This window comes from Triticum aestivum, chromosome 7A, assembly GCF_018294505.1.
Source record: "Triticum aestivum cultivar Chinese Spring chromosome 7A, IWGSC CS RefSeq v2.1, whole genome shotgun sequence".
Classification (NCBI taxonomy): Eukaryota; Viridiplantae; Streptophyta; class Magnoliopsida; order Poales; family Poaceae; genus Triticum; species Triticum aestivum.
This window is the reverse complement of record NC_057812.1, coordinates 710,064,316-710,091,876: the sequence shown is the minus strand read 5'-3', so window position 1 is coordinate 710,091,876 and position 27,561 is coordinate 710,064,316. Positions and strand designations below refer to the sequence as shown.

The window sequence follows — 27,561 nt, the reverse complement described above, 5'->3', positions numbered from 1 at the left end:
GCCTCAAATGCGAGGCATGGAGATGGCTCTTCGAGCTGCATCTCTCAGGAGCCCATCGAGCTATGTGCGGCGAGCAGAGTGTGGAATTTGAGAGTAGTGTCTGCAACAAGAGTTATTATCTATGCAATCACATGCTGCAGGTGGTCGTCATTTGTGCAGATCTTTCTACTCGGTTCTTAATTAATTCTTGTCGCAACATGCCTGTGGTAAAACTCCTTGACAAATAAGAAATCTTATTTGTTTGCTGGGATTGACAGCCCTACAACTTGATGCCTATGTGCCCACATATATATACGTATGTTGGAAAAGACTCGCCACTGGTCAATCAAGTTTCTGCAACGCGCAGCCAAGGTAGTAAAAAAAAAAACCACGATCGTACCAGATCGTGCCGACGAGACTCAAATCATTGCAAAAGATATTCCTTGACATCTCGCATAAGTTTCTATGCAAATGTTGGAGACGGTAATCTTTGCAAAAGACATCCTTTGATATCTAGCATAGGTTTCCTTGCAAATTTTCATTGTCGCCTCCACAATGGGTGATGTGTGCATGTTGCTCACCAAAATTACTCACCCTGTTGTGTTCCTCTTCCCTATATCGTGTGCTTGCCGATAGCATAGCCTGGACGGTTCCCTGCAAGCGCGCTTTTGTGCCGTGCTCTGCTCCGCATGAATGGATTTCCACACAAAGGAAAATCACAAAACACGAAGTTACAAAATCCTCAATAGATATGGCATGTCCATCACATGTTTATTTGATTCTTATCATTTCTAGTTCATTCCAGTCGCAAGAGAGCTCACTGCATCGCCGGCGAGAGCAGCTCGTCCTCACCCTCCAAAGTCCCATGTGCCGCTGCATGCCGCGCCGTACGAGAGGGTCGAGCTGCCATGCTTCCAGCGGGCCACCTCCATCTCGCTCTCCGCGTCCTCCTCCGTCATCTACTCATCTTCCACGCTCCAGCCATCGGAGACCTCTCCGCGCTTACAAGTTACAACAATCATACTCTGCGGCAGCACTCCCGACGCACTCGCCGACCTGGTCCGCTGTTGCCCGCGGCTGCGCACGCTCAGGTTCTTGGGCCCTAGCGCGTTCTACATCGGCATCCCTCTCAGCATCACGGTCGCGCTGCAGGAGCACGTCCTCGAGTGGGAGAGCCAAGCAAGAGTAAGCGGCATCGACGTCGCAGCACCCATGCTGGAGCAATTAACCTTGTCCGCCCGCGTTGGAGACGACCACGGCGTATCCGTCTTGGCACCGATGGCGGACAATGTCTCATGGCACTGCCGTTACGGCAGCAAGTTCATGGGGATGGGATACAGGACACTTGAGAGAGTGAGCTTGGTGATGTCGCCGCCAGCGAGACGACACCCACCTGTGCTGCATATACAATCTTTCAAGGTTAGTTTGTGACCTGCTTCCTTAATCCTTATACATTATTAACAAGCATGATTTTGTTATACAGTTTTGCTAGGTTTTCAAGTGGAGGACACTGAGTTTTTGGTCGAATCTGCAGCACAGATACCTTATCTCGGGTTTGTTATGGACGCAAGATAACTTGGCGGGTGAAGTAGAGAAACATCTGCAGATGCAGTTTGCTGCGGACTTGTCTGTCTTTGACTTGGAGCTCCCTGACTGGACACTCGAGACAGTGAGCTTGCTGTCAACAACGACGAGGGCGGCGGCGGCAGAGGGACCACAACTTCCGGTGCTGCGCATTGACGCAATCAAGGTCAGTTCGTCACTCGCAGGTCACGAATCCCAAGTTCCCACCCCGAAGTTTAAAAGACGTGGTTCAGAAGGATTTATGATGGAATTGTTTGCTCAAACATGCAGGAACCATATTGTTACCGGCTTGTATTTTGGTCGCAAGATGTTTTTTCTCGTGAATTAGAGAAACATCTACGGATGCAGGTTGCGGTCCACTTTTCTGTCTTTGACTTGGAGCTGCACCTTGCACCTATGGGCCATGTTTACGGAGCAGTATCGTTTTACTTCCTCCGGATGCATACGATTTGTACTACCATACGTAGGCTCAAGGTTGCCGTGCCCCAATCCATGGTAGGTTTGTGATTAATTAATTATAATTCTCTATGTTATGTAGTCCTTGTTCAGCATATCAGTTATTTTCTTATTGTGTACTAGTAAAGGTGCCCGTGCGTTGCAACGGGTATGTTCGAGTGATTCAACATCATGTTATGTAACATGTGGATATTCATGCATCCATATGGCTTTGTCGGCTTTCTTTTACCGTTATAGCATTAATTTTCTTGTCCTCCTCCTTTCCACTCGCAATCCCACCTTGAGTCCTCGACCTGCACTTCCAAACACGTGACCATTGCAATTTGGTTATATTTCACACCTCCCCCCTACCCCCTCCAGTAAACCTATCTTCTATTTGCACCATCGCTAGTCTTTGTTCTGCAATTAACATTGTAGAACAGAATACCAAACTAATTTAGGTGAACAAATGCAACACATTCACTATTATTCGAACGTGATGTGTTATTTGCTCATCCACTCCTATAGACTTCTTCCAGAATATATGTGCATTTTTTTCCAGTTAGGTTTGAAATGACGGCACCTCTATTCATGTATTATAACATGTACTCTTTATTCAGAAAATGTGCTATCTTAGTAGTTTGTACTACTTACATGTTACATCTAGTATGAGAGAGAGAGAGAGAGAGAGAGAGAGAGAGAGAGAGTGTGTGTATTGACACTTGGAACACCTCATCCCTTCCAAATAACAGCCGGGAAAATTAGTGTACCATAAATTAAGGGGTTTGTAGAATTCTTTTGTTAACAATCAGATTTCCTGTTTAAATAGAAAAGCAATTCTCAGGTAAAATTACAATTGTTCTACATATGTAGCATTCACCACTCTTTCTCTCCAGTAGTACCGCTGTGTATAGAAAATAGTATCGCCATATATAAAAAAGTATATAACATGTTCTATGATATTAAGATATACCATGAATAGATATATTCGCTCAAATCTCTACTATTAAAGTGGGGAATGGAATCCTTCATTTACAACACCCATTTCTTGTGAAAAAATAATCTCTAGTGAAAGTCAAGCAACAATCAATGAAGAATATATACCTAATTTAGGGTTTAATCTCCCAACTGAAAGAATTACCAGGACTACATTCAAATAGAAAAACTGTTAATGCAAGATAAATTTCAGCAATTAAATAAAGTTATGCACAAGTAACCAAATAGATAAATAACATCGTCCAACAAAAAACATAAAACGACCAGGTTGGCTTCTACCATATATAATTTCTCCCCACCCACTGCACAAAAACAAATTGGTGCCTACTATTTTCGGTCAACAACAATTAATTTGCTCTACCCAACTGTGTTTCGCTTGCAACAGCTACTAAATGTAGTTATACTGATCATAAACTTCGGAAACTTATATGGGATAAAGATGGCAATGTGAAGGCCAGAAATTCAGTATTGAATTAGATGAAACTTGCCACGCTCTCCAACATTTGTTAGCAGTATGCTTGAAATCCACGATCAGAATAGGAACGCAACACACCTGTTTACATGTTATTACTCTCTCTGTACATAAATATAAGTCGTTTTAGAGACTTGTATGTTCAGTCTAAGACGTCATATATTTGTGTACAGAGGAAGTAGTTAGTAATAAGGTCGAGTGCTTCTTCCATGCATGACATAATACTGAGTTGTAAATAATGCTTCTTCTCAAGATGCAGTCTCATGATCTGCTTGATGTTTCCCAGGGATGACCAAATTGGTAGCGTGAGGATCCCAGTTACTCACAGAGGCGGGCAATGGCATGTACAGGGCTGAGCAGCACCGCTAGGCTCCAAGGGACTCATTCAACCAACATCTTCCTTCTGCACAACCACTGCAAGCGAAATATGAGCTCAAGTTGCTACCCAACTCATACAGATTTAAACCCAATTGATCAGTCAAAACGAAAAGTACAATCATCCGAGCATGAGGTATAGAGTAGAGCACCACGAAATCCTAGGTTACCTCTTCCAGCCGCCGTATACGAGCCCCTTTCCATCCTCCCGCGCACTCTTCTTCGGCACCCCAAGGCCGCTGCCGCTTTGGTCACCTCCCTCACCTCTCTGGCTCCCCTTACAACCTAAGCGGACGACGACGAGGAAAGGAAATAGAAATCGAATCTATTCAACCTATTGTAAACTCACTATAAAAGTATAAAAGAACATATGCCTTGTCTGGGAATTGCAACTATAATTATTAAAATAAATTTTCACGTACATAAACTAATCAGACCATTAGGCAGTTCATTTTGAGTGAACAGAACACCCTCCTTAAGTGATTAACAGTTTCTCATGATATCTATGGTATAATAGAATAAACAAACCAAAGAAAAGCTATATATGATTACTAAAAATTGTTGTTTGCTATCAAGAAAAGTGATGGTGTTGCATCAAGATGATCTAAATGTAAATCAAATGGAGCTGAATTCTGAACCTGCTTCTCGCGGCTAGCTCGTCTAACAGTGGAATATGAGTAGCACATTTGTATGCACAACCGTATTGCAGTAGCTAAAGGGGCTTGTCCCCCTCTCCCTCATGTCATTAGCTATCAATAATCATTACCTAGTTAGCCATTTGTAGAACAAGGTAAACACAGAGAAAACGAGATGGATTAATTCCTGATAGATGAGATGTATCCTCTTAGCATTACTCAAAAAAGGATACCTGATAGATGAGATGTATACTCTTAGAATTACTCGAAATCACCGAGTTCACTTTCACATACCTCAAGATCAGGTAGAACTTTATCTAATTATCGTCTACTCAAAAAGCATTTCAATTACTTGCAAAACCTGCCATCACCAAGACATCAACACTTGTAGCAATAGACATCATACATTACAATATATATCATCGGCTCATCTCATGTTGCCTAAATCTACATGGACCAATCAAATAATTGTAGCCATATGAAAGAAAAAACTGAAACAGTTCAAAGAAAGGCAAAGAATCTTCAGGCTCTGTAGCAACAGTGGGATTGCTCTTATTTTCGACAAACTCCTTTTGTGTAGAAGCAGTCAATCATGTCTAAAAAAATCTGGAAACAGCTAGCAGGCTAACAAATATGTCATTATTACTGCACATGACTGAATGCAAACTACAGTAAGGGGCATAACCTGTGAAGATGGCCATCCGTCCTTGTTGCTGCAATTGCATAACTCCAGATTTCATTTTTTATGTCATTAAGCAACTCAACGAACATGTGAAAAGCACACCTGCAGTAGGAAGATTCAGCAGCCACATGCAGCAAGTCAGGAGTCGTGTATGAGTAAATCAGAGAAAGGAGAAAAGATGAAATCCAGAACATAAGCGGGAACAGAAATTAGATCCTTTTTACATCAAATCAAGGCTAAAAACGTGTTGAAACATACCGTTGGGTGTCTAAGGCTTTATGTTTTCCAGATCAAAGAAGAAAACGATCTAGTTTTAAAGAGGAGAGTGATTAACCTACCTCCAATCATCAGGGGCGTGCAGATCTGAGTAGGGGGTCGATCCGGAGGAACCAGCATCCACCAAGCCCCGCCGCCTCAACAGGAGCTCCTCTCCCTGCCCTCCGGCCGGTCACCGGAGCCGCCGCCGGCGGCGACCGCCTCCCTCACCTTGTGCCCCTTATCCTCATTTCTTCCTATCTCCCTCATGCCCTGGTCTCTTAGCATCAGCAGGACATCGTCGCCACCGGAGCAAGACGCCGCACCCGCCGCCAGATCCATCGACGCCGCGCCCGGATGGCCGGCGCGGCACCAGATCGAGCGCCTGGCGGTTGGGATCGGGAGGCGAGGGAGAGGAGAGCCCGTTCTCGTGTGTGTTTCTGGTGGTTTTTTTCACTTTAAAAAGGACCGTGTGATGAATACAGTAAACTATAAGGATTTATTTGTAAAATGTTTGAACGAAACGTTTTCTCACTTAAGAAAGGACTGTGGATTGAATACTACAAAACAGAGGGGCTTTTTTGCCAAAGCGTCGATGACGTACGCCCAGAAGCAGTAATTGCTTTATTAGTAGGGAAAGATATAGTAATTCTTCCTTTTATATTAATTTTTATTCTTAGGACAAAGAGAAATGTCAAGAATATTGTGGCCGCGAGCCAGCCGATTGGACAAGCCAAATTGTTTCCTTGACCAAGCTTAAAGAAGTGGAAATCGATGGTTTCCAAGGAGACAAGCGTGAGTTTGACTTCCTGGAACATCTATTGTGATGTGCACCAATGCTTATCAATGTGATTCTCAAGCACTCCGGTAAAGCAAAAATTCACGAGTTCTCCTTAGCACATCCTTCCGTGGAATGGCACTATGATATATCTTCTGTTTCTATATCTATGGCTCCATAGGTAGTGATGCAATGAGAATTTAGGTTCCGCGAAAATATTATTAAACTGATGTTGTTGGAGCATTGCAAATGTGGGAAGATGACATATATCAAGCTTGATTATACATGCATATATCCTAGTTATTATGTTATATGGTGGCTTCCTGTTGATTTTACCACTTTTACAACTTTTGAGAACTGCATTTTCATCCCGTTGGGCAGAATTTGTCACATGTTGTGTAAACCAAACCAAGGTACTCCCTCTTTAAATTTGTTTTTAGAGTCCAAGACAGTGCCAAAGCCGTCTTATATTAAGTTACAGAGGGAGTAACAAAGAAAGAAAAACTCAAACAAATTATTTTTCCCGACCACAAGGCATCCATTCATGATCATGACAAGGACTTGTATGAAGTAGATTTTAGCATATACAAGTCAAAATTAACCAACAAAAGCATAAACTAAAAAGGAACCAATGAAACATAAAAAAAACATTGCCCGGGTTGAAGCTCACATTCTATAGGGTCGTAAATTTCTTTGCTGACCCCGAATCCTCATCCTTCCTTAATGAAAATGGAGTATACCTATCACCTAGTTGATTGAAAGTTAACTAACATTGTGATGATTTTACAAATTTAGCATACAAATTAAAGCAAAAAAGTCATATTCGTATAATTTGCTTATATAAAAGAAAAATTGTAGCATTGTCGACATAGAATTAACTAATTCTGGTCAATTTCACTAATTGTTCTGCGTGTTGTAATAATGTTTATCTAGTGTGAAAAAAGTTATATTTCCTAATATTCTTATTGATAAAAAATATTTGAATTATAGCATGACTTTGTTTTTTTTTGCAAAAGACCAAAGGCCATATATTAAGTAGCACAACCCCTTAAGCCTTACAGAAAATGAAAAAGCATGCAAATCCTTCCGGCGCCAAAGTAATCCTCCTCTGCATCTGAAAGTGCAACTAATACCTGAGTGGTTTTGGTAATTCATAGCATATAGCTCATTGAATTAATATGCTTTCAAGATTTTTATTTCAGAAAGTTAAATGATTGACATGGCATGGACTAGAGATGTGGACCCCTCAAAATGCTAAGGACACATATTGGCAAAAGCTCAAGACTCTTCATTTCCATTTTAAGTGATCCAAGATCACATTGAGTCCATAGGAAAAGGCAATACTATTAAAAGGGGATGAGGTGTTGCTTAATGATCTACTTGCTCAAAATGCTTAGTTATATGCTCCAAAGCCCTCAACCATATTCTCAATTCTAAATATGTCCTAAACCTAAAGTCAAACTCGGCCCCACCGATTTGATTTATCCGGCGCCACCGAGTTCACTTGACATAGCCACTGCCAGAAACCCTAATCAGTTCGGTCTCACTGATAGGGATCTTGGTCTCACCGAGATGGGATTGCAAATTCTCTGTTTCCCTTCATAACGTTTCGGTCTCACCGAAAGGAGCGCTCGGTCCCACCGAGTTCACAATGCAAACTCTCTGTTTCCCTTCGTAACGTTTCGGTCTCACCGAAATGAGCGATCGGTCACATCGAGTTTGCCTGACCAACTCTCGGTTAGCTTATTACTAAAATCGGTCTCACTGAGTTCATGTAATCGTTTGAACCGAGATGAGGTCTTGCCCTAACCCTAGCTCATCGGTCACACCAAGTTGATCAAGTCGGTCCCACCAAAAAGCCTAACATTCACATCTTGAACTGCTTCGGTCTCACTGAGTTCATATATTCGGTTTGGCCGAGTTGGCTCATCTGTGTGTAATGATTAGATTTTGTGTGGAGGCTATATATACCCCTCCACCCTCCTCTCCATTAGTGAGAGAGCCATCAGAACGTGCCTACACTTCCAGCATACATTTTTTGAGAGAGAACCACCTACGCATATGTTGAGACCAAGACATTCCATTCCAACCACAAGAATCTTGATCTCTAGCCTTCCCCAAGCTATTTTCCACTCAAATCCTCTTTCCACCATAGCCAAATCTGTGAGAGACAGTTGAGTGTTGGGGAGACTATCATTTGAAGCACAAGAGCAAGTAGTTCATCATCAACACACCATCTATTAACTTTTGAAGAGGGTGTCTCCTAGATTGGTTAGGTGTCACTTGGGAGCCTCCGTCAAGATTGTGAAGTTGAACCAAGGAGTTTGTAAGGGCAAGGAGATCGCCTACTTAGTGAAGACCTACCCAAGTGATGCAAGTCCTTCGTGGGCGATGGCCATGGTGGGATAGACAAGGTTGCTTCTTCATGGACCCTTTGTGGGTGGAGCCCTCCGTGGACACGTGCAACCGTTACCCTTCGTGGGTTGAAGTCTCCATCAACGTGGATGTACAATAGCACCACCTATCGGAACCGCGCCAAAAATCTCCGTGTCTCCAATTGCGTTTGCACACTCCAATCATATTCCTTTATTTTCTTGCACCTTGCATGCTTTACTTTCCGCTGCTCATATACTCTTGCCATGCTTGCTTGAAATGTATTGTGATTGCTTGACTTGCGCTAAGTTGTTAAAATCTGCCAAGACTTTAAACTGGGAAAAGGATAGATTTTTATTTGGTCAAGTAGTCTAATCACCCCCCTCTAGACCTACTTTTGATCCTACAATTGGTATCAGAGCTTTGGTCTCCATTTGCCTTGATTTCCATAGCTTTGGTGATCATATCCTTGGTTTCACAACCTAGGAGAGTATGGCGTCTAGCGAGGGAAATTACCACCGTATAGGTCCTTACTTTGATGGTACTAATTTTGCTAGTTGGAAACATAAAATGAAAATGCATATTCTTGGACATAACCCCGCCATTTGAGCTATTGTATGTATTGGCTTGAAAGGTGAATTCTTCGATGGAAGAGAACCGAATCGTGAAGCAACCGCGGAAGATTTGAAGATGCTGCAATACAATGCTCAAGCTTGTGATATCCTCTTCAATGGATTGTGCCCCGAAGAATTCAACAAATCAGCCGCCTTGAGAATGCAAAGGAAATTTGGGATACTTTGATTGATATGCACGAAGGTACTGAGTCCGTCAAGGAATCCAAATTGGATGTGCTTCAAAGTCAACTTGACAAGTTCAAAATGAAGGATGGTGTGTTTGTTGGGATCTGATGAACTTCGAGTTTATGATCATTTATATCTTTTTATATCCATGAAAGTTATTTGAGTTTCTTTGATCTCTTATATGCATGATCTCTTATAGCCTTGTATTTCTTCTCCGATATTTGGGTTTTGTTTGGCTAACTTGATCTATTTATCTTGCAATGGGAAGAGGTGCCCGGTAGTGGGTTCGGTCTTACGGTGCTTGATCCTAGTGACAGAAAGGGAACCGACACGTATGTATCGTTGCTACTAAGGATAAAAAGATGGGATCTATATCTATGCAATAGATAAACAGATCTTGTCTACATCATGTCATCGGTCTTATTGCATTACTCCATTTTTCCATGAACTTAATATACTAGATGCATGCTGGATAGCGGTCGATGTGTGGAGTAATAGTAGTAGATGTAGACAGGAGTCGGTCTACTAATCTTGGACGTGATGCCTATGTGATGATCACTGCCTGGATATCGTCATAATTATTTGAAGTTCTATACATTGCCCAACAGAAATTTGTTTACCCACCATTTGCTATTTTTCTCAAGAGAAGCCACTAGTGAAACCTATGGCCCCTGGATCTTCTTTCTCATATATTTGCTTGCGATCTACTTTCCTTTGCATTTTTATTCAGATCTATTAAACCAAAAATACAAAAATACTTTGCTGCACTTTATTTTATTTGTGATCTATTATTTCAATCTACTATAAATTTCTGGCATCATTACCCGAAAGGGATTGACAACCCCTTTAACATGTCGGGTTGCGAGGTGTTGTTATTTGTGTGCAGGTGCTGTTTACGTTGTGTTGCTTGGTTCTCCTACTGGTTCGATAGCCTTGGTTTCATCACTGAGGGAAATACCTACATTCGCTGTGCTACATCATCCCTTCCTCTTTGGGGAAATACCAACGCAATCCTAGCAGACAGGAGCTTTTCTGGCGCTATAGTCAGAGAGCCATCAAAAGGAATTTCTGGCGCCGTTGCTGGGGAGGATCAAGTCAAGATAGTCTCCCGGCTCCACGCCAATTTCTGGCGCCGTTGCCGGGGAGGATCTTCAACATAACCAGGTTCCTAATCACAGATCTCATCTCCTCGCAATTTACATTATTTGCCATTTGCCTCTTGTTTTCCTCTCCCTCACTTCACAAAAATTTGCCATTTTATTCGGCTCTCTTTTTTCCGTTGCCATGACCGATCCTAAAAAGGCTAGGGGATTTCTCCCAAGTTTTAATGCTTTGGATAGCCCCTCCGTCCTCTCCAAGCTCATAGACAATGATGTTGTGGAAGGACTTACCGGGGTTGTTAAGGATAATCTTGACAATTTTGATGAAGACAATCCCGGAATTTTTCGTTATTATCTGATGAATCTTTGAAAGATGCTTGGGATAGACTGTTAAGAATCCGAGCTAGCTATGTGCCCCAATAACAGATAGAGATATACTTGAAAAGTTTTTATGCTGGTTTGCCTTCTTCCTTTAAGCAAGTCTTAGATTCTATATTTGAAAACAGTTTTCTTGAAGGGGATGCCGTTGATACTTATGAAAATATGAAAACCATATTTGGGCATCCCAAGGGAGATCATGTTGAGCCAACTACCCTTCTATGCTTTTATCAAAATGAAACAATCAAAGAGATGAAGGCTAGTTTGGATACGAATTTTCGCAACGTGCTTAATCTTTCCTCTGCTGTCAATGGTCATGTGCTTGCACAAAATAGAAGATTAAATACCATTAATAGAAAATTAGCTATTTTCCTTCAAAAGGACAGAGATGAAAAAACTTAGATCCTTGCCTTACGCCTAGCTAAGGGCGTAAAACTATAGCGCTTGTTGGGAGGCAACCCAATGAATAAAATTTATTTTTGTTTTTTTCTTTATGTTCTTGTGTGTTTACACAATTATGCTACTGGTACGATTGTGTTTTTTATGTTTTAATTAGTGTTTGTGCCAAGTAAAGCCTTTAGGATCTTCTTGGGTGATAGTTGTTTGATCTTGCTGAAAAAGACAGAAACTTTGTGCTCATGAAAATAATTGTTAAAAATCACCAGAACATGATAAAATGCCAATTCTTTTTGCGGAAGATCAATATAAAAATTACCCTGGTCTTCCTAATTTTTCAGAATTTTTGGAGTTACAGAAGTATTCAAAAGTGTCAGATTACTACAGACTGTTCTGTTTTGGCAGATTCCGTTTTCTTTGTGTTGTGTGCTTATTTTGATGGCTCTATGGTTTTCTTTGATGAGTTTTTGCCATAGAAAATTTGGAATACAGTAGATATAATACAAAAACAAAATATGAATTGGTTTGATCCAACACTTATAGTAGTGGTTTGCTTTCTTATACTAACAGATCTCACGAAGGTTTTGTTGAGTTTTGTGTGATTGAAGTTTTCAAGTTTTGGGTTATCTTATGATAGATGAAAGAAAGTTAGAAGATCCTAAGCTTGGGTATTCCCTGGCATCCCAAGCTATTATCCAGGAATGAGCAACCAACTAAGCTTGGGGATGCCCCTGAGTGGCATCCCCTCTTTCTTCTAACAACCATCGATATTTTACTCGAGGCTATATTTTTATTTGTCACATGATATGTGTTTTGCTTGGAGCGTCTTTTATGATATGAGCCTTTGCTTGTTTTATTTTGTGTTTTAAGTCATCAATCCTTGCTGGACACACCTATTTGGGAGAGCCAAAATTATTTCATGACTTGTTAGAATTGCTCTCTATGCTTCACTTAAATCTTTTATGAGCTAGGACTTGCTCTAGTGCTTCACTTATATCTTTTTTAGCACAGTGTGCTTAGTATTTTGAAGAAATGCTCTCTTGCTTCACTTCGATTTATTCAAGAGTTAGTAAAATTTTTAAGAAATTCTCTCTTGCTTCACTTAAATTATTTTGAGAGAAAGAAAATTTGTTATGCTCATGATCTTCACTTATATTTGTTTGAGCTTATGAAAAGCAACACATGAAAATTAGTCCCAAAGTGATAAATATCCAAGAAGGATAAAGAAAGAAACAAAATGTCATGAAGATCATTGGACAAAATAAACTTGATTCTTAGTAATAGTTTTGAGATATGATGATGTGATATGTGAGTCATGTTGATGAGTAATTGTGCTCTAGTAAGAATATTGGTGTTAAGGTTTGTGATTCCCTATGCATGCAAGAAAGTCAATGATCATGCGATGAAAATTATACCCTATTTGTGGTGCATTATTCGGTGTTAATTATGCTTAATTATTGCTTATGTGATTATTCTTTTCTTGGTTGGTCGCTTCTAAATCTTTTTGCTAGCCTTCATTTTGCACTAAGTATGACCTCTATGAAGGAAATATGCCCTAGAGGCAATAATAAAGTTATTATTTATTTCCTTATATCATGATAAATGTTTATTATTCATGCTAGAATTGTATTAACCGGAAACATAATACTTGTATGAATACATAGACAAACAGATTGTCACTAGTATGCCTCTACTTGACTAGCTCGTTAATCAAAGATGGTTATGTTTCCTGACCATAGACATGTGTTGTCATTTGATTAAACGGGATCACATCATTAGGAGAATGATGTGATTGACATGACCCATTCCATTAGCTTAGCACCCGATCGTTTAGTATGTTGCTATTGCTTCCTTCATGACTTATACATGTTCCTATGACTATGAGATTATGCAACTCCCGTTTGCCGGAGGAACACTTTGTGTGCTACCAAACGTCACAACGTAACTGGGTGATTATAAAGGAGCTCTACAGGTGTTTCCGAAGGTACATGTTGGGTTGGCGTATTTCGAGATTAGGATTTGTCACTCCGATTGTCGAAGAGGTATCTCTGGGCCCTCTCGGTAATGCACATCACTTAAGCCTTGCAAGCAGTGCAACTAATGAGTTAGTTGCGAGATGATGTATTACGGAACGAGTAAAGAGACTTGCCGGTAACGAGATTGAACTAGGTATTGAGATACCGACGATCGAATCTCGGGCAAGTAACATACCGATGACAAAGGGAACAACGTATGTTGTTATGCGGTCTGACCGATAAAGATCTTCGTAGAATATGTAGGAGCCAATATGAGCATCCAGGTTCCGCTATTGGTTATTGACCGGAGACATGTCTCAGTCATGTCTACATTGTTCTCGAACCCGTAGGGTCCGCACGCTTAACGTTACGATGATAGTTTAATTATGAGTTTATATGTTTTGATGTACCGAAGGTTGTTCGGAGTCCCAGATGTGATCACGGACATGACGAGGAGTCTCAAAATGGTCGAGACATAAAGATTGATATATTGGAAGCCTATATTTGGATATCGGAATCATTCCGGGTGAAATCGGGATTTTACCGGAGTACCGGGGGGTTACCGGAACCCCCCGGGGGTTAATGGGCCTTCATGGGCCCTAAGGGAGAAGAGGAGGGCCGGCCAGGGCAGGCCGCGTGCCCCCTCCCCCTAGTCCTTATAGGACAAGGAAGGGGGGCGGCGCCCCCTTTTCCTCTTTCCCCCTTCCCCTTTCCTTCTCCAACAAGGCAAGAGGGGGGAGTCCTACTCCCGGTGGGAGTACGACTCCTCCAGGCGCACCCCTAGGGGGCCGGCCGCACCTCCCCCTCCCTCCTTTATATACGGGGGCGAGGGGGCACCCCAAGACACACAAGTTGATCTTCGTGATCGTTCCTTAGCCGTGTGCGGTGCCCCCTTCCACCATATTCCACCTCGTTCATATCGTAGCGGTGCTTAGGCGAAGCCCTGCAATGGTAGAACATCAAGATCGTCACCACGCTGTCATGCTGACGAAACTCTTCCCCGACACTTTGTTGGATCGGAGTCCGGGGATCGTCATCGAGCTGAACGTGTGCAAGAACTCGGAGGTGCCATAATTTCGGTGCTTGATCGGTCGGGCCGTGAAGACATACAACTACATCAACCGCGTTGTTATAACGCTTCCGCTGTCGGTCTACGAGGGTACGTGGACAACACTCTCCCCTCTCATTGCTATGCATCACCATGATCTTGCGTGTGTGTAGGAATTTTTTTGAAATTACTACGTTCCCCAACAGTGGCATCCGAGCCAGGTTTTATGCGTTGATGTTATATGCACGAGTAGACACAAGTGAGTTGTGGGCGATATAAGTCATACTGCTTACCAACATGTCATACTTTGGTTCGGCGGTATTGTTGGATGAAGCGGCCCGGACCGACATTACGCGTACGCTTACGCGAGATTGGTTCAACCGACGTGCTTTGCACACAGGTGGCTGGCGGGTGTCAGTTTCTCCAACTTTAGTTGAACCGAGTGTGGCTACGCTTGGTCCTTGCGAAGGTTAAAACAACACCAACTTGACAAACTATCGTTGTGGTTTTGATGCGTAGGTAAGAACGGTTCTTGCTAAGCCCGTAGCAGCCACGTAAAACTTGCAACAACAAAGTAGAGGACGTCTAACTTGTTTTTGCAGGGCATGTTGTGATGTGATATGGTCAAGACATGACGCTAAATTTTATTGTATGAGATGATCATGTTTTGTAACCGAGTTATCGGCAACTGGCAGGAGCCATATGGTTGTCGCTTTATTGTATGCAATGCAATCGCCCTGTAATGCTTTACTTTATCACTAAGCGGTAGCGATAGTCGTAGAAGCATAAGATTGGCGAGACGAAAACGATGCTATGATGGAGATCAATGTCGCGCCGGTGACGATGGTGATCATGATGCTGCTTCGGAGATGGAGATCGCAAGCACAAGATGATGATGGCCATATCATATCACTTATATTGATTGCATGTGATGTTTATCTTTTATGCATCTTATCTTGCTTTGTTTGACGGTAGCATTATAAGATGATCTCTCACTAAATTTCAAAAAAAAAGTGTTCTCCCTGAGTATGCACCGTTGCCAAAGTTCGTCGTGCCCAGACACCACGTGATGATCGGGTGTGATAAGCTCTACGTCCATCTACAACGGGTGCAAGCCAGTTTTGCACACGTAGAATACTCAGGTTAAACTTGACGAGCCTAGCATATGCAGATATGGCCTCGGAACACTGAGACCGAAAGGTCGAGCGTGAATCATATAGTAGATATGATCAACATAGTGATGTTCACCATTGAAAGCTACTCCATTTCACGTGATGATCGGTTATGGTTTAGTTGATTTGGATCACGTGATCACTTAGAGGATTAGAGGGATATCTTTCTAAGTGGGAGTTCTTAAGTAATATGATTAATTGAACTTAAATTTATCATGAACTTAGTACCTGATAGTATCTTGCTTGTTTATGTTTGATTGTAGATAGATGGCCCGTGCTGTTGTTTCGTTGAATTTTAATGCGTTCCTTGAGAAAATAAAGTTGAAAGATGATGGTAGCAATTACACGGACTGGGTCAGTAACTTGAGAATTATCCTCATTGCTGCACAGAAGAATTACGTCCTGGAAGCACCGCTGGGTGCCAGGCCTGCTGCTGATGCAACTGACGACGTTAAGAACGTCTGGCAGAGCAAAGCTGATGACTACTCGATAGTTCAATGTGCCATGCTTTACGGCTTAGAACCGGGTCTTCAACGATGTTTTGAACGTCATGGAGCATATGAGATGTAACTTATTAACTTACACTGCAAGTAAATTGGATTTCAATTATTTTCTGATATTGTGAAACTTAACATACATTAGGTTTATAAATAATACCAGCCAAAAATATAAAATGCTCGTGGCAACGCACGGGCAGTCTACTAGTAATTGGGTTGGTTTATGCTTGTGCTCTGTGTGCCTGGCACTCACTTAGGTTCAGTTTTCGGTTCAAGTAGCAGCTACTAGCTATTGTATATGCAACAACACATTTTCAGGTTCAGGCTGTTTTAGATAGCAGTTTGTAACATATATATGCAAACCCCTGATGTCTTCCAGGCAGTGTTTGTTTGTTAGTATGGCAATGTTTGTCGTAGTGGTCAGGAGCCTCCAGTGAGCTCATCCACTCTTTGTTTTTCTATACCTTCCTATTGATGTTTAATTTTTCTAGCCTTTCTTGGGAATATTTATATGTTCGAATCACAGGGATAAGAATGCACATGCCTATCGTACCTAATACTTGTTGGGCAAACAAGAAGGACTGATGGTTCATTGTCCCAACCATCAGTTGAGAACACAGAAATTTCCTATTTGCAAGTTAGAGGTTTGACTGGTCCATGTGGCTTCTATATTCCTTTGATGTGCCTTCAGTTGACAACATAGCTAACTACTGTTTATGGTTACTATTTGGCAAAAATAATATTTAAAGCTTGATTGGATAGCTATTTGGGACAACTATTTAAAGCTTCTTTGAACTTAATCATGTGTTGTTTAGGTGTAAAGACAAACTAGTTGACTGGAAATCGTGACCTCTCGCAGAGCATGTTGATTGCAAAAGCAACCAAGTTTAAATATTGAAACAAATTCTAATTTCGTACATATGTGTGCTGATATGTCCTGCTGCAGTTACTCATCATTGTTTTAGTACAGTAAAGCTTGTGCAACTTTGACAAGATATTTTGGCAACCTTACCTTATTATTTGAACCGAACATCCCTATTCTAAGTTTGTTTGTCTGAGGGTGAGCTTGTCACATCAAACCTGTTGGTGGCGATTTCATTTCTCCTTTGTGATAGTTTACTTGTTACTTCTACTTGACTTGCTCGAGGAATATCCAATCTTTATGGCATATGCTAAATTGTCGTTCTCTCGGTGCGTAGATAAACCATGATAATTACTTATATTGCGTGGATTGTCGATAACACACACCTGATTAAATACATTTGATTTTATTTTTTCAGTATCGTGTAGTTCTATACTATTAAATCTATGTTTGCTCCATAGCCACATAGCTATCTTTGGACTATTGTTCTTATATGTGCTCTGCTATCATGTAGGCAAGAGTTGGTCCGAGGCTGTCGTTGCCGAATTCGGGCTAGTGCATGTGCAAGGTATTGGGCAACAACCAGATTTATACAACCTTGACAAGCTCAGCTTTGCCACGGCCAGCCTCAAGCAGACCGTGCTCCCCTCCCCGTTTATAGTACTATATATCTTCCGAAGCTTCTTCTCCTCCGTGCCATTTAAGTTTGCCTTTGTTTGTCCAGATGAATACGATGAAGTCCACCAACAAGGAGCTAAGGGGGCGAGGAAAGCTTGAGGACATTGATGTGCGTTTCTTTTTGCATCTGCCCATTCTAGTTGTTGTCGCTACTGTCAAATTCGTACTACAATTATATATGGTCTGTCAGGATTTGTGTTTGCTTCTTGAGTTTTCATGTTCAGTATTTTATAGTAGTACCCATTAACTTGCAAAATCCCAAGCTGTAGCTCAATTTTATATGTAGTGTGCAATAGGAGTTTAATTAGAAACGTCATGCTTGGCATTGCCAAGTATGGTATATCAGAAACTTAGCTTACATGATTGCGATTAGCTAATCTGGATCACATTTACTAGATGTATATCCATGAGTTTACGTGAAGAACTCCACAAGAACAAATCAACAGTAAACTGACTTCCCTGGTAATTATATCACGTGCAGAGGTGTCTCTTGACATTTAAACTTCTATTCCATCTTATGATATTGAACTTGTAATACCCCAACATTTGATACGTGATATTGTTTACTGAGTTTAGTGTCCTGTGATATTGATTAATTTTCTGTCATGCCGCCTTTGCTCCTGTAGGAGATAGTGAACTTAAATGGTGCTCAGTTTGCTTCTCTAATTTACATGCTCATTCATCTCTGGCCCCCTTCCCAGGCTGCAGGTCATAGACAAGGGGGCCCGGTGATGACCACGGGTTAGATGTGGCCGCCACCGAGGTGTGCCCTCCTCTCTTTCCCTTCCTATGAAGTGTTTGTGTGCAATCTTGTTGTTGTGAAGACCATAATCATAATCTTCCTATTTATTGAGTGGTGCGAAGTAGAATGCAGTCTTATATGTTCTCACATCCTGTGATTTTGAATATTTTCTGCCACCCTCCTTTGCTCCTTAATTTATGTTGTGTTTCTTTAAAAACACCCTGATCTCCAGCACCGCCCTCTCTTCCTCTCTGATGGCTCTGCTGCCTAGCGTGGAGATGGGATAGGATCATAGGAGGCCGACTTTCTTCTGTAGAGAGTAGATGTAGGAATAGGTGTGGGTTGGCACTTGCCCCTGTGAAGTTAGTGGGTTTGGTTGTTATTTGTTTTCTTTAGAGGCTCTCAGTTAAGCTGTAATTATTTGCGAATGGAATGAAGCTCCTGTTATATAACAAAACGAAGTGAAGTGTCAACAATGATGAGTTTCCTTGAAGTATAGGATCACCTTATTGCAAGAAAGTTGTTCTTTTTTTCATAGAAGAGTGGAATTGCACATGTTACCTGTATGGTCACTCATATTGTAGAAATAAACGAAACTTGGTGATGTGATATTATTTTTTGAAGAGACTGTCTTAGTTTCGTTCTATGTTACTCTTAGCAGGATTATGATACTAAGCTTTCAAACGTTGGCCTAGCAAGAACTGGACCAATCCAAGAGGTATCATGCATAAAAAACTTGTAAACACACAAGGGTTATTATTATGACATGACCATCATGTATCTCTTCTTGTTTGTTGTTTCTTCCCAAAGTCTCTAGTCTGTATGTATACTAGAGTGGTCATAAGAGTAGAGACATGGGAGACGAAAGGAAATCGCCGGTAGTAGCATCTTTTTCTGTGCATCTGGAGATGGCGAGTGTTGATTTGTGACACTTGTTGGTCACCAGCAGCACCTCATGCAGATTTCAGTTTCTTACAGATTTCAGTTGTTAGATAATTATATGCAATGGTATTTTATAGATGATCAAAGTGAAACTCGTCTTAATGGAATCGAAGTGCAAAATTGAATTTAAAAGTCTTCAAACCATCAAGAGAAATGCTAGACATTCTAATAATCTTGGACACCTATCTTTCTTTCAATGCAAAGCTCATCAATTCTGGCCTTTCAAATCTTGAAATGTCCAAAACGCTAATTAATGCTTGTACTATAGGATATTGACAACAAGATGAAGTGGCCGGCTCTACAGGGTGTGATGATGAGGATCTATCTGGGTTTGGTTGTCGAGGAAGAGTAGGGGGAATCCCAGTTTAATTGGTCATGCCCATCAGTGAAGATCTTGTGCATGCCCAGTACTTGTATTGGAAACAGAAGTAGTGTGGTGATAGCATACTGCTACCCCGACGCACACTGGTGGTCTTCCCCGCTTGCCGCCTCTTCTTCGACTACTACGCGGGTAAGACACTTGGTTCCTTCTCATGCCCTCTCACATGCTCCGAGGAGCCCAACCATCGTGGCCATGATGTGCCGGCCATCGCGCCAATGACCTAGTGCATGTGGCATTGGCATGTCATTAACAGGATAAGTTGCATGTTTAATTTGGTCATCTTACAAGGGCTTGGTCTCTGACTATATTATGTGTTATGGTGTGATAAAGAAATGCTTGTACTGGATCATACTTGGTCGTTTCTGGGTTAAGTATACAGGCTCATAGGTTAACAAAAGTCACTCCCCTCTTTGTAATTAAGCTGGGACAAGAACAGAAATACTATACTTGGGTTGGTTTATGCTACTGCTTTCTGACTATATACTTAGAGAATTTAGAGCATGACGTATTGTATGTACATTGTTTCATTATCATCCGGTGGCATGCACGCATTATGCTTGTGCTCTGTTTGCCTGGCACTCACTGTAGGATCAGTTTTCAGTTCAAGTAGCAGCTACTAGCTATTGCATGTGCAACAATACATTTTCAGGTTCAGACTGTTTTAGATGGCAGTTTGTAACATATGCAAACCTTGTTGTCTTCCAGGCAGTGTTTGTTCATTAGTATGGCACGGTTGTCATATCGGTCAGGAGCCTCCAGTGAGCTCATCCACTCTTTATTTTTCTATCCCTTCTTTTCAATGTTTAGTTTTGTTGGCCTTCCTTGGGAATATTTATATGTTCGAACCATAGGGATGAGAAAGCACAGGCCTATCATACGTAATATTTGTTGGGCAAACAAAAAGGACAGATGGTTGATTGTCCCAGCCATCAGTTGAGAACACATAAATTTCCTATTTGCAAGATAGAGGCTTGGCTGGTCCATGTGCCTTATTTATTCCTTTGATGTGCCTTTAGTTGACAACATAGCTACCTACTGTTCATGGTTACTATTTGGGAAAAATAATATTTAAAACCTGATTGGATAGCTATTTGGGACAAGTATTTAAAGCTTCTTTGAACTGAATCATGTGTTGTTGAGGTGTAAAGACAAACTAGTTGGCTGGAAACCATGAACTCCCACAGAGCATGTTAATTGCAAAAGCAATCAAGTTTAAAAATGGAGAAACAAATTCTGAATTCGTAATGCGTGCTGATATTTCTTGCTGCATTTACTCATCATTGTTTTAGAATAGTAAAGCTTGTGCAAATTTGACAAGATATTTTGGCAACTTTACGTTATTATTTGAACCAAACATCACCAATTCCAAGTTCGTTTGTCCGGGGTCTGGTCTCATCAAACATGGTGGTGGCGATTTCTTTTGTCCCTTGTCATAGTTTACTTGTTACTGCTACTTGGCAAGCTCAAGGAAATATCTAATCTTTATGGCATATGCTAAATTGCCCTTCTCTCTGCGCGTAGATAAGCTATGATAATTACTTATATTGCTGGATAGGAGTTTTGTATTATCGATAATACACATACATGATTAAACACATTTGGTTTTCTTGTTTTAGTATCGTGTAGTTATGTACTGTTTAACTCTTGCTCCATAGCTAGATATCTATATTTGGACTATGGTTCTTATGTGTGCTATGCTGTCATGCAGGCAATAGTTGGTTTGTGGCCGCCGTTGAATTCGGGCTCCCCGGGCACAAGCGCATGTACAAGGTGCAAGGCAACAAACAGATCTACACAACCTTGACAAGCTCAGCTTTGCCGATGCTGGCCTCAAGCAGACTATACCCCCCCCCCCCCCTCACTATTTATGCCACTATATACCTTCTGAAGCTTCTTCCCTGTACCATTTAAGTTCGCCTTTGTTTGTCCACATGAATGCGATGAAGTCCAGCAACAAGGAGCTAAGGGGACGAGGAAAGCTTGAGGACATCGATGTGCATTTATTTTTTGCATTTGCCCATTCTAGTTGTTGTCACTGCTGTCAAATTCATGCTACCATTATATATGGTCTGTCAGGCTTTGTGTTTGCTACTTGAGTTTTCCTCTTCACTATTTTACAGTAGTAACCATTAACTTGCAAAATCCCAAGCTGTAGCTAAAAAATATATGTAGTGTACAATGAGAAGTTTAAGAAGAAACTGTCATGTTTGGCACTGACAAGTATGGCATTATCAGAAACTAAGCTTACATGGTTGCGATTAGCTAATCTGGATCACATTTACTAGCAGTATCTATGAGTTTACGTGAAGAACTCCACAACAACAATAAATTCCCTGGTATATCATGTGCAGAGGCGTCTCTTGACATTTAAACCTTTGTTCCAGCTAATGATAGCTGGACTTGTAATACCCCAACATTTGTTAGGTGATGTTGTTTACTGAGCTTAGTGAAGGAGAATGCAGTCTTAGAAATTAAAAATGTGTTCTCCTGTACTGTGATATTGATTAATTTTATGTCATGATCCCTTTGCTCATGTAGGAGATAGTGAACTTAAATGGTGCTCAGTTTGTTTCTCTCATGTACATGCCCATTCATCTCTGGACCTTTCCCGATGGGCTGCAGCTCGTAGACTACGGGGTAGATGTGGCCGCCACCGAGGTATGCCCACCTCTCTTCTCCTTCCTTTAAGTGTTTGTGTGCAATCTTGATGTTGTGAAGAGCATGAGGATAATCTTGATGTTGCATTCTTGCTGTTTATTGAGTATTGCGAAGGAGAATGCAGTCTTAGATGTGCTCACATCCCGTGATTTTGAATATATTCTGTCACCCTCCTGCCTTTGCTCCTTAATTTATGTTGTGTTTCTTTAAAAATGTCAAACATCCACGATCTCTAGCGCCACCCACTCTTCCTCTCCGTCGGCTCTGCTGCCCAGCGTGGAGATGGGATAGGATCATAGGATAGGCTGACTTCCTTCCGTAGATAGCAGCTATAGGAATAGGTGTGGGCTGGCCGGCTGGGACATGCCCCTTTGAAGTTGTGGGCTCAGTTGTACTGAACTGCGAATGAAGCTCATGTTCAAAGAAATAATAAAAAGAAGTAAAGTGTCAACTATGATGAGTTTCCTAGAAGTATAAGATCACCTTATTGCAAGAAAGCTTTTCTTTTTTTTAAGAAAAGTAGAATCGCACAAGTTAACTGTATCGCCACTCATATTGTAGAAACTAATGAAACTTGGTGATGTGATATTACGTTTTGAAGATACTATATTAGTTTCATTCTATGTTACTCTTTGCGGGATTCTGATGCTAAGCTTTCAGACGCTGGCCTAGCAAGAACTGGACCTATCCAAGAGGTATAATTCATAAAAAAAATGTAAATATACAAGGGTTATGATTAGGACATGACCATCTTGTATCTCTTCATGTTTGTTGTTGTTTCTTTCCAAAGTCTCCAGCCATATATACTAGAGTGGTCATAAGGGTAGACACATGGGAGACAAAAGGAAATCCCTGGTAGTTGCCATTGTTGCTAGATAGTGGTTCACTGCAATGTTGCTAGCTAATGGGTCAAGGCCAACGCTAGTTGATTACTTGTCTTTAAAAAAGAACGTCAACCACTGAAATTACAGTTATGTGATGACAAGTTAACTTCGTTTTCTGTGGGGATTTGTTTGCTTCTCAGGAAATAGAAAGAATTGTAACTCCGTGCTGTTGTTAATTGCTGACTTTATTATTTATTTATTTATTAAAGGACATGTGCTGAAACTGGATGCAGATGCATGGTCCTTTCTTCCTTTCCCTATGCATACGTGATTTGAAGGCTGGCTGGGAGGGGCTAGGGTAACATATTTTTTTCCTCCCCTTGTTTGATTGGACGGTCAGTTCTGCTTGCACGGTTGCACATGTTGTATTCTCATTGATGTTGAGATAATGCTGTTTGTTATCGAATTCGAATGAACTAGGCAGAGCCATGAACCTCTTTGTCGTCACTTATTTTCTTAGCATTTTTGCCTTGTCTTGTGGTGTTAGAGAAATTAGACTCGCATTTTGGGATGTTAATTATGAACACAGGAGGGAGAGCGTATATATGGGCCACCTGGAGTTGGTTGTCAAGATGAAGTGGTCGGATCTACACGGTGTGATGATGAGGATCTAGCTGAGTTGGGTTGTCGGGGAAGAGTAGGGGGATCCCTGTTTGATTGATCACACCCATGAGTGAAGATCTTGTGCATGCCCACTACTTGTATTGGAATGTCGTGTAATCTTGGTTTACCCTTGGTGATGGCCTCCGAAGGGCATCAACCATCGAGCAGCCGTGCTCGTCTTTTGTCTTTCGTTTGTTGGTTTGTTCATGGGAATCATAAATGTTGTGAACAACCAATGAATGAACCTCTGTATATATAGGTTGAACAGAATTATTTTCTGCCAACTGCCATGTCTTTGGAAGATGGGATGCAATCAAACTGAATGTTCTTTTTTGATGATCTAAATAAAGCCCTTGTCTTTTCGGTGGCATAATCAGTTTGAGGAGGATTCATTTTCTGTCACCTGCCTGTGCCTATGGTCCATTTTCTTGTAAACTGTAGCTAGCATATACACTTGCTTGTGATTCTTGTGAAAATAAGAGCAAAATCAAACAAGACTTGAGCACTCACTTTTCTCCTTGTCTAGAATTGGGTGTAACCCACATTGTTTATTTTGGGCATCCTCAACCCACATTGTTTATTTTCGACATCCTCAACGAAAGCAAGTCGACTGTGGAAATTTAATTAGCTTCCGCTCCCTTCGTTCGTTCGTAAATGTAAGTACTTTTAGAGATTTTGAAAAATGGATGAATCCAGATTCCGGGACTACATACGGAGCAAAATGGGTGAACCTAGATTCCAGCAGGAACTACATACAGAGGAAAATGGATGGATCTAAAATATGTGTATACATGCGTATGTGGTCCGTATTGAAACTCTTTAAAATGTCTTATTTTAGAAACGGAGGGAGTAGAATACAGAGGAAGTTGAATATTCTTGAGGCCATTTTAAAAAGCAGGTATGTAGAGTATTAATTACTACCTCTGCATGCATTGACACAGCGCAGTGGAACCGACCGTCGTAGTGGTTAATTAATGCAGTGTTTGCCTGCGTTGTAATTACCGATTCCTCGGGACGGAGTGGTATTTTGGAAGGAAGCCTCGTTGAACCACGAACCCGTGTTACTTAATTTCTTTTTCTGTGGATGAAATGAGTGCTAGCCTAGGGATACCCATCAACGGCCTGGGTTGCGTCACCTCATCGATCCGCAACAATGAGGCCATCTGAACGAGAGCCATCATCCAGAGCTTGTTCTCTTAGACCATACCGCCGTCGTCTCTATATATATACAAGTGATAGTGATCTATCCGCGTGCGGGGTTCGCGTGTGACTTATGACTTGGGACTTGGGCGACGGCGACGACAAGATGCATTGGTTTCCATGTGAGAAGAGGTTGTCGTTCAAGATGAAAGAGAAAGAGACGGCAAGACTCTCCATGTGAGTGAGGAGGTTCTTCTTGTTCAATTTGGAGTTGGATCGACCAATCCATCTATATATGCCGATTCATTTTCATTTCTTTGCTTCAATTCGAGGAGGAGAAGGAGAAGTTGAGTTGATGGCCCTCGCTACATCGCGGACAAAACAAACAAACAAACAAGGGTCTGTCTAGAACACATCTAGATGTGACATAGTTACGTCACATCTAAGCTGATGTCCATTCTATTTATGGTCTATTTTTTTCCTAGTTTTTTTTTTGTTTTTTGTTGTGGCATTATATATTGTTGGACCTCAGATGTGACATTTTTTAAAAACATCTAGATGTGAATTAGACAAACTGAACAAACAAACAGCAGCTGGACATACGTGCGCATCCCCGTGCTCGTCTTCCACGGCGTCCCCTTCCCCTGCGCCGAACCGGTTCTAGCCCGCGTGGTCGCCTCGGCGGTGTCCCGTCTTGATATTCGCCACCCCCCACCCCCGACTCAGTCTGCGAGGCGGAGTCCTGCGTCAGCCTCGCCTCGCTGCTGCGCACCGCCGCGCGGCTCTCGCCGGAGGAGCTCGTCGTCGCGGTCCCATCGGACGAATATTTGTATGAGAGGGTCGAGCTGTTGTGCTTCCAGCGTGCCACCTCCATCTCCGTCGGGCCACCAGCTACCGGTGAATTATTCCCCGCTCTCAGAACGCTGGTGCTCTCAGGCTGCGCCTTCGCGGCCTACTCCGCCCTCGAGGACCTGGTCCTCCGGTGCCCGCTTCGGCGCGTGCTCAGGTACACCCTACGTGGTGGCTTCCTATTTGACATCATGGTACGTTCGTTGTCGCTATGAGAGCTCGTCATTGCCTCTAGGGCATATTTCAAACCGGTCGCCCTTACGTTGATATATCAGGGCTCCATGCAGGGCAGTGCGTCTTCAGGCCCTCCCAGGGCAGTTTTCGACGCCACCGCCTTTCGCGGGCCCGTGCGGTCTACGGCTTTGACCGGGTACCAGAGGGGTTTGACCGGGGGATTTTCCTGTTGTTCTGTGTCACGGCAGGTCATACCTACATGCCAAACTAGGTTGGAGCGCATGCGGTCACATGACTTACCCTCCCCCCCCCCCCTCTGCTCGATTTGAGGGGGACTGCCACACGATGTTCTGAACCTTTTTGCGTGATTGTCCGGTTAGGCCCCGGGGATATATCTATCAATAAATCTCGTTAACAAATCTCTGTGTCATTTTCGTATGATTACTTTTAGTCATCGGTAGATCAGGCACGCGTCTCTATTTTTTTGTAGCAGTGATGAAATGAGATTGAAAGTGCAATGAAAACTAGCCTAGAAAAAATGTGTGAGAAAGAGGGGAAGGAAAAGAAATGCAACAAGTAACGGTTATAAGTCCAACTCACCAACTTTATCATTTTTTGCAATATTTATATTTGTGCTCCGTAAGCTGAGTGCATTATACCATGTACTTGGCTTACCTGCAGCACCGTCATGGAGCCGTTAGCGGGTGACGCGTGAGCCACGTGGCAGGTACGCTTTGCCCTGCGTTGCACTGTAAGCCGAATGCTTCTCCGAGGCAACTTCGGCTTACCCGAGTGTACGCCGCCGTTCGTTGTTTAAGCCAAGTGCCGGACCGCTATGTTCATGGTGTACACGTAGGTAAGCCGTAAACCCGTGTTTCAGCACTCGGCTTACGCAACGATACTAGGCGAGTTTTTCCTGTAGTGAGAGGCCGAACGTACACCAATCCAAGTATCCGACTTATATTGACCCACGTTGTTGCCAAACGTACACCAATCCGTGTATCCGACTTATATTGACCCAAAGCTTCAAAACCTTATATTGACCCACGTTGTTGCAAAGCCCGAATACCCTATCGCACGAGATAGATCGATGGAGCTGCGCCTATCGCCAGCACCGCCTCGATCGGCCGGCGGACTGGACCGCATCAGCACCCTCTCCAGTGGTGGTGAACGATCAGGCCGCAGCGCACGCACCCGTTCCTCCCAGCTAGTGGCCAGCATCTTCGAGCCCGTGCTCACCTCCAAGTCCGTGACAAAGAGAAATGTCAAGAATATTGTGGCTGCGAGCCACCCGATTGGACAAGCCAAATTGTTTCCTTGACGAAGCTTAAAGATGTGGAAATCGATGGTTTCCAAGGAGACAAGCGTGAGTTTGACTTCCTGGAACATCTATTGAGATGTGCACCAATGCTTATCAATGTGATTCTCAAGCACTCCGGTGAGGGCACGCCAAGTGAAGCAAAAATTCACGAGTTCTCCTTAGCGCATCCTTCCGTGGAATGGCACTATGTTATATCTTCTGTTTCTGTATCTATGGCTCCATAGGTAGTGATGCAATGAGAATTTAGGTTCCGCGAAAACATTATTAAACTGATGTTGTTGGAGCATTGCAAATGTGGGAAGATGACATATATCAAGCTTGATTATACATGCATATATCCTAGTTATTATGTTATA

The 27,561-nt window shown here is 42.2% G+C and overlaps 1 protein-coding gene and 1 long non-coding RNA gene across 3 annotated transcripts; one reads left to right on the top strand and one right to left on the bottom strand.

Annotated features, from left to right (window-relative positions):
• Positions 1-62: 62 nt before the first annotated feature.
• LOC123153815 (uncharacterized) lies at positions 63-27,429 on the top strand. The gene is made up of 5 exons (XM_044572745.1): positions 63-206; positions 775-1,398; positions 1,514-1,609; positions 1,912-2,062; positions 27,131-27,429. The coding sequence occupies exons 1-5, from the start codon at positions 63-65 to the stop codon at positions 27,427-27,429; spliced, it is 1,314 nt and encodes a 437-aa protein (XP_044428680.1).
• LOC123149567 (uncharacterized) lies at positions 3,443-5,867 on the bottom strand. 2 transcript variants are annotated; one of them, XR_006474755.1, is made up of 4 exons: positions 5,497-5,867; positions 4,480-5,260; positions 4,012-4,126; positions 3,443-3,880 (listed from the first exon to the last, which is right to left on the bottom strand). It is a non-coding gene; the product is annotated as an uncharacterized lncRNA (long non-coding RNA). The 2 variants fall into 2 exon arrangements; XR_006474756.1 differs by having other exon boundaries at positions 3,443-3,869.
• Positions 27,430-27,561: the final 132 nt, after the last annotated feature.

Coding starts and splice junctions, on each gene's coding strand:
- LOC123153815 (XM_044572745.1), top strand. CDS start 63: ATGTGCGGCGAGCAGAGTGTGGAATTTGAGAGTAGTGTCTGCAACAAG. Junction 207..774: donor CTTGTCGCAACATGCCTGTG/GTAAAACTCCTT, acceptor TATCATTTCTAG/TTCATTCCAGTCGCAAGAGA. Junction 1,610..1,911: donor AGTTTGCTGCGGACTTGTCT/GTCTTTGACTTG, acceptor CTACGGATGCAG/GTTGCGGTCCACTTTTCTGT.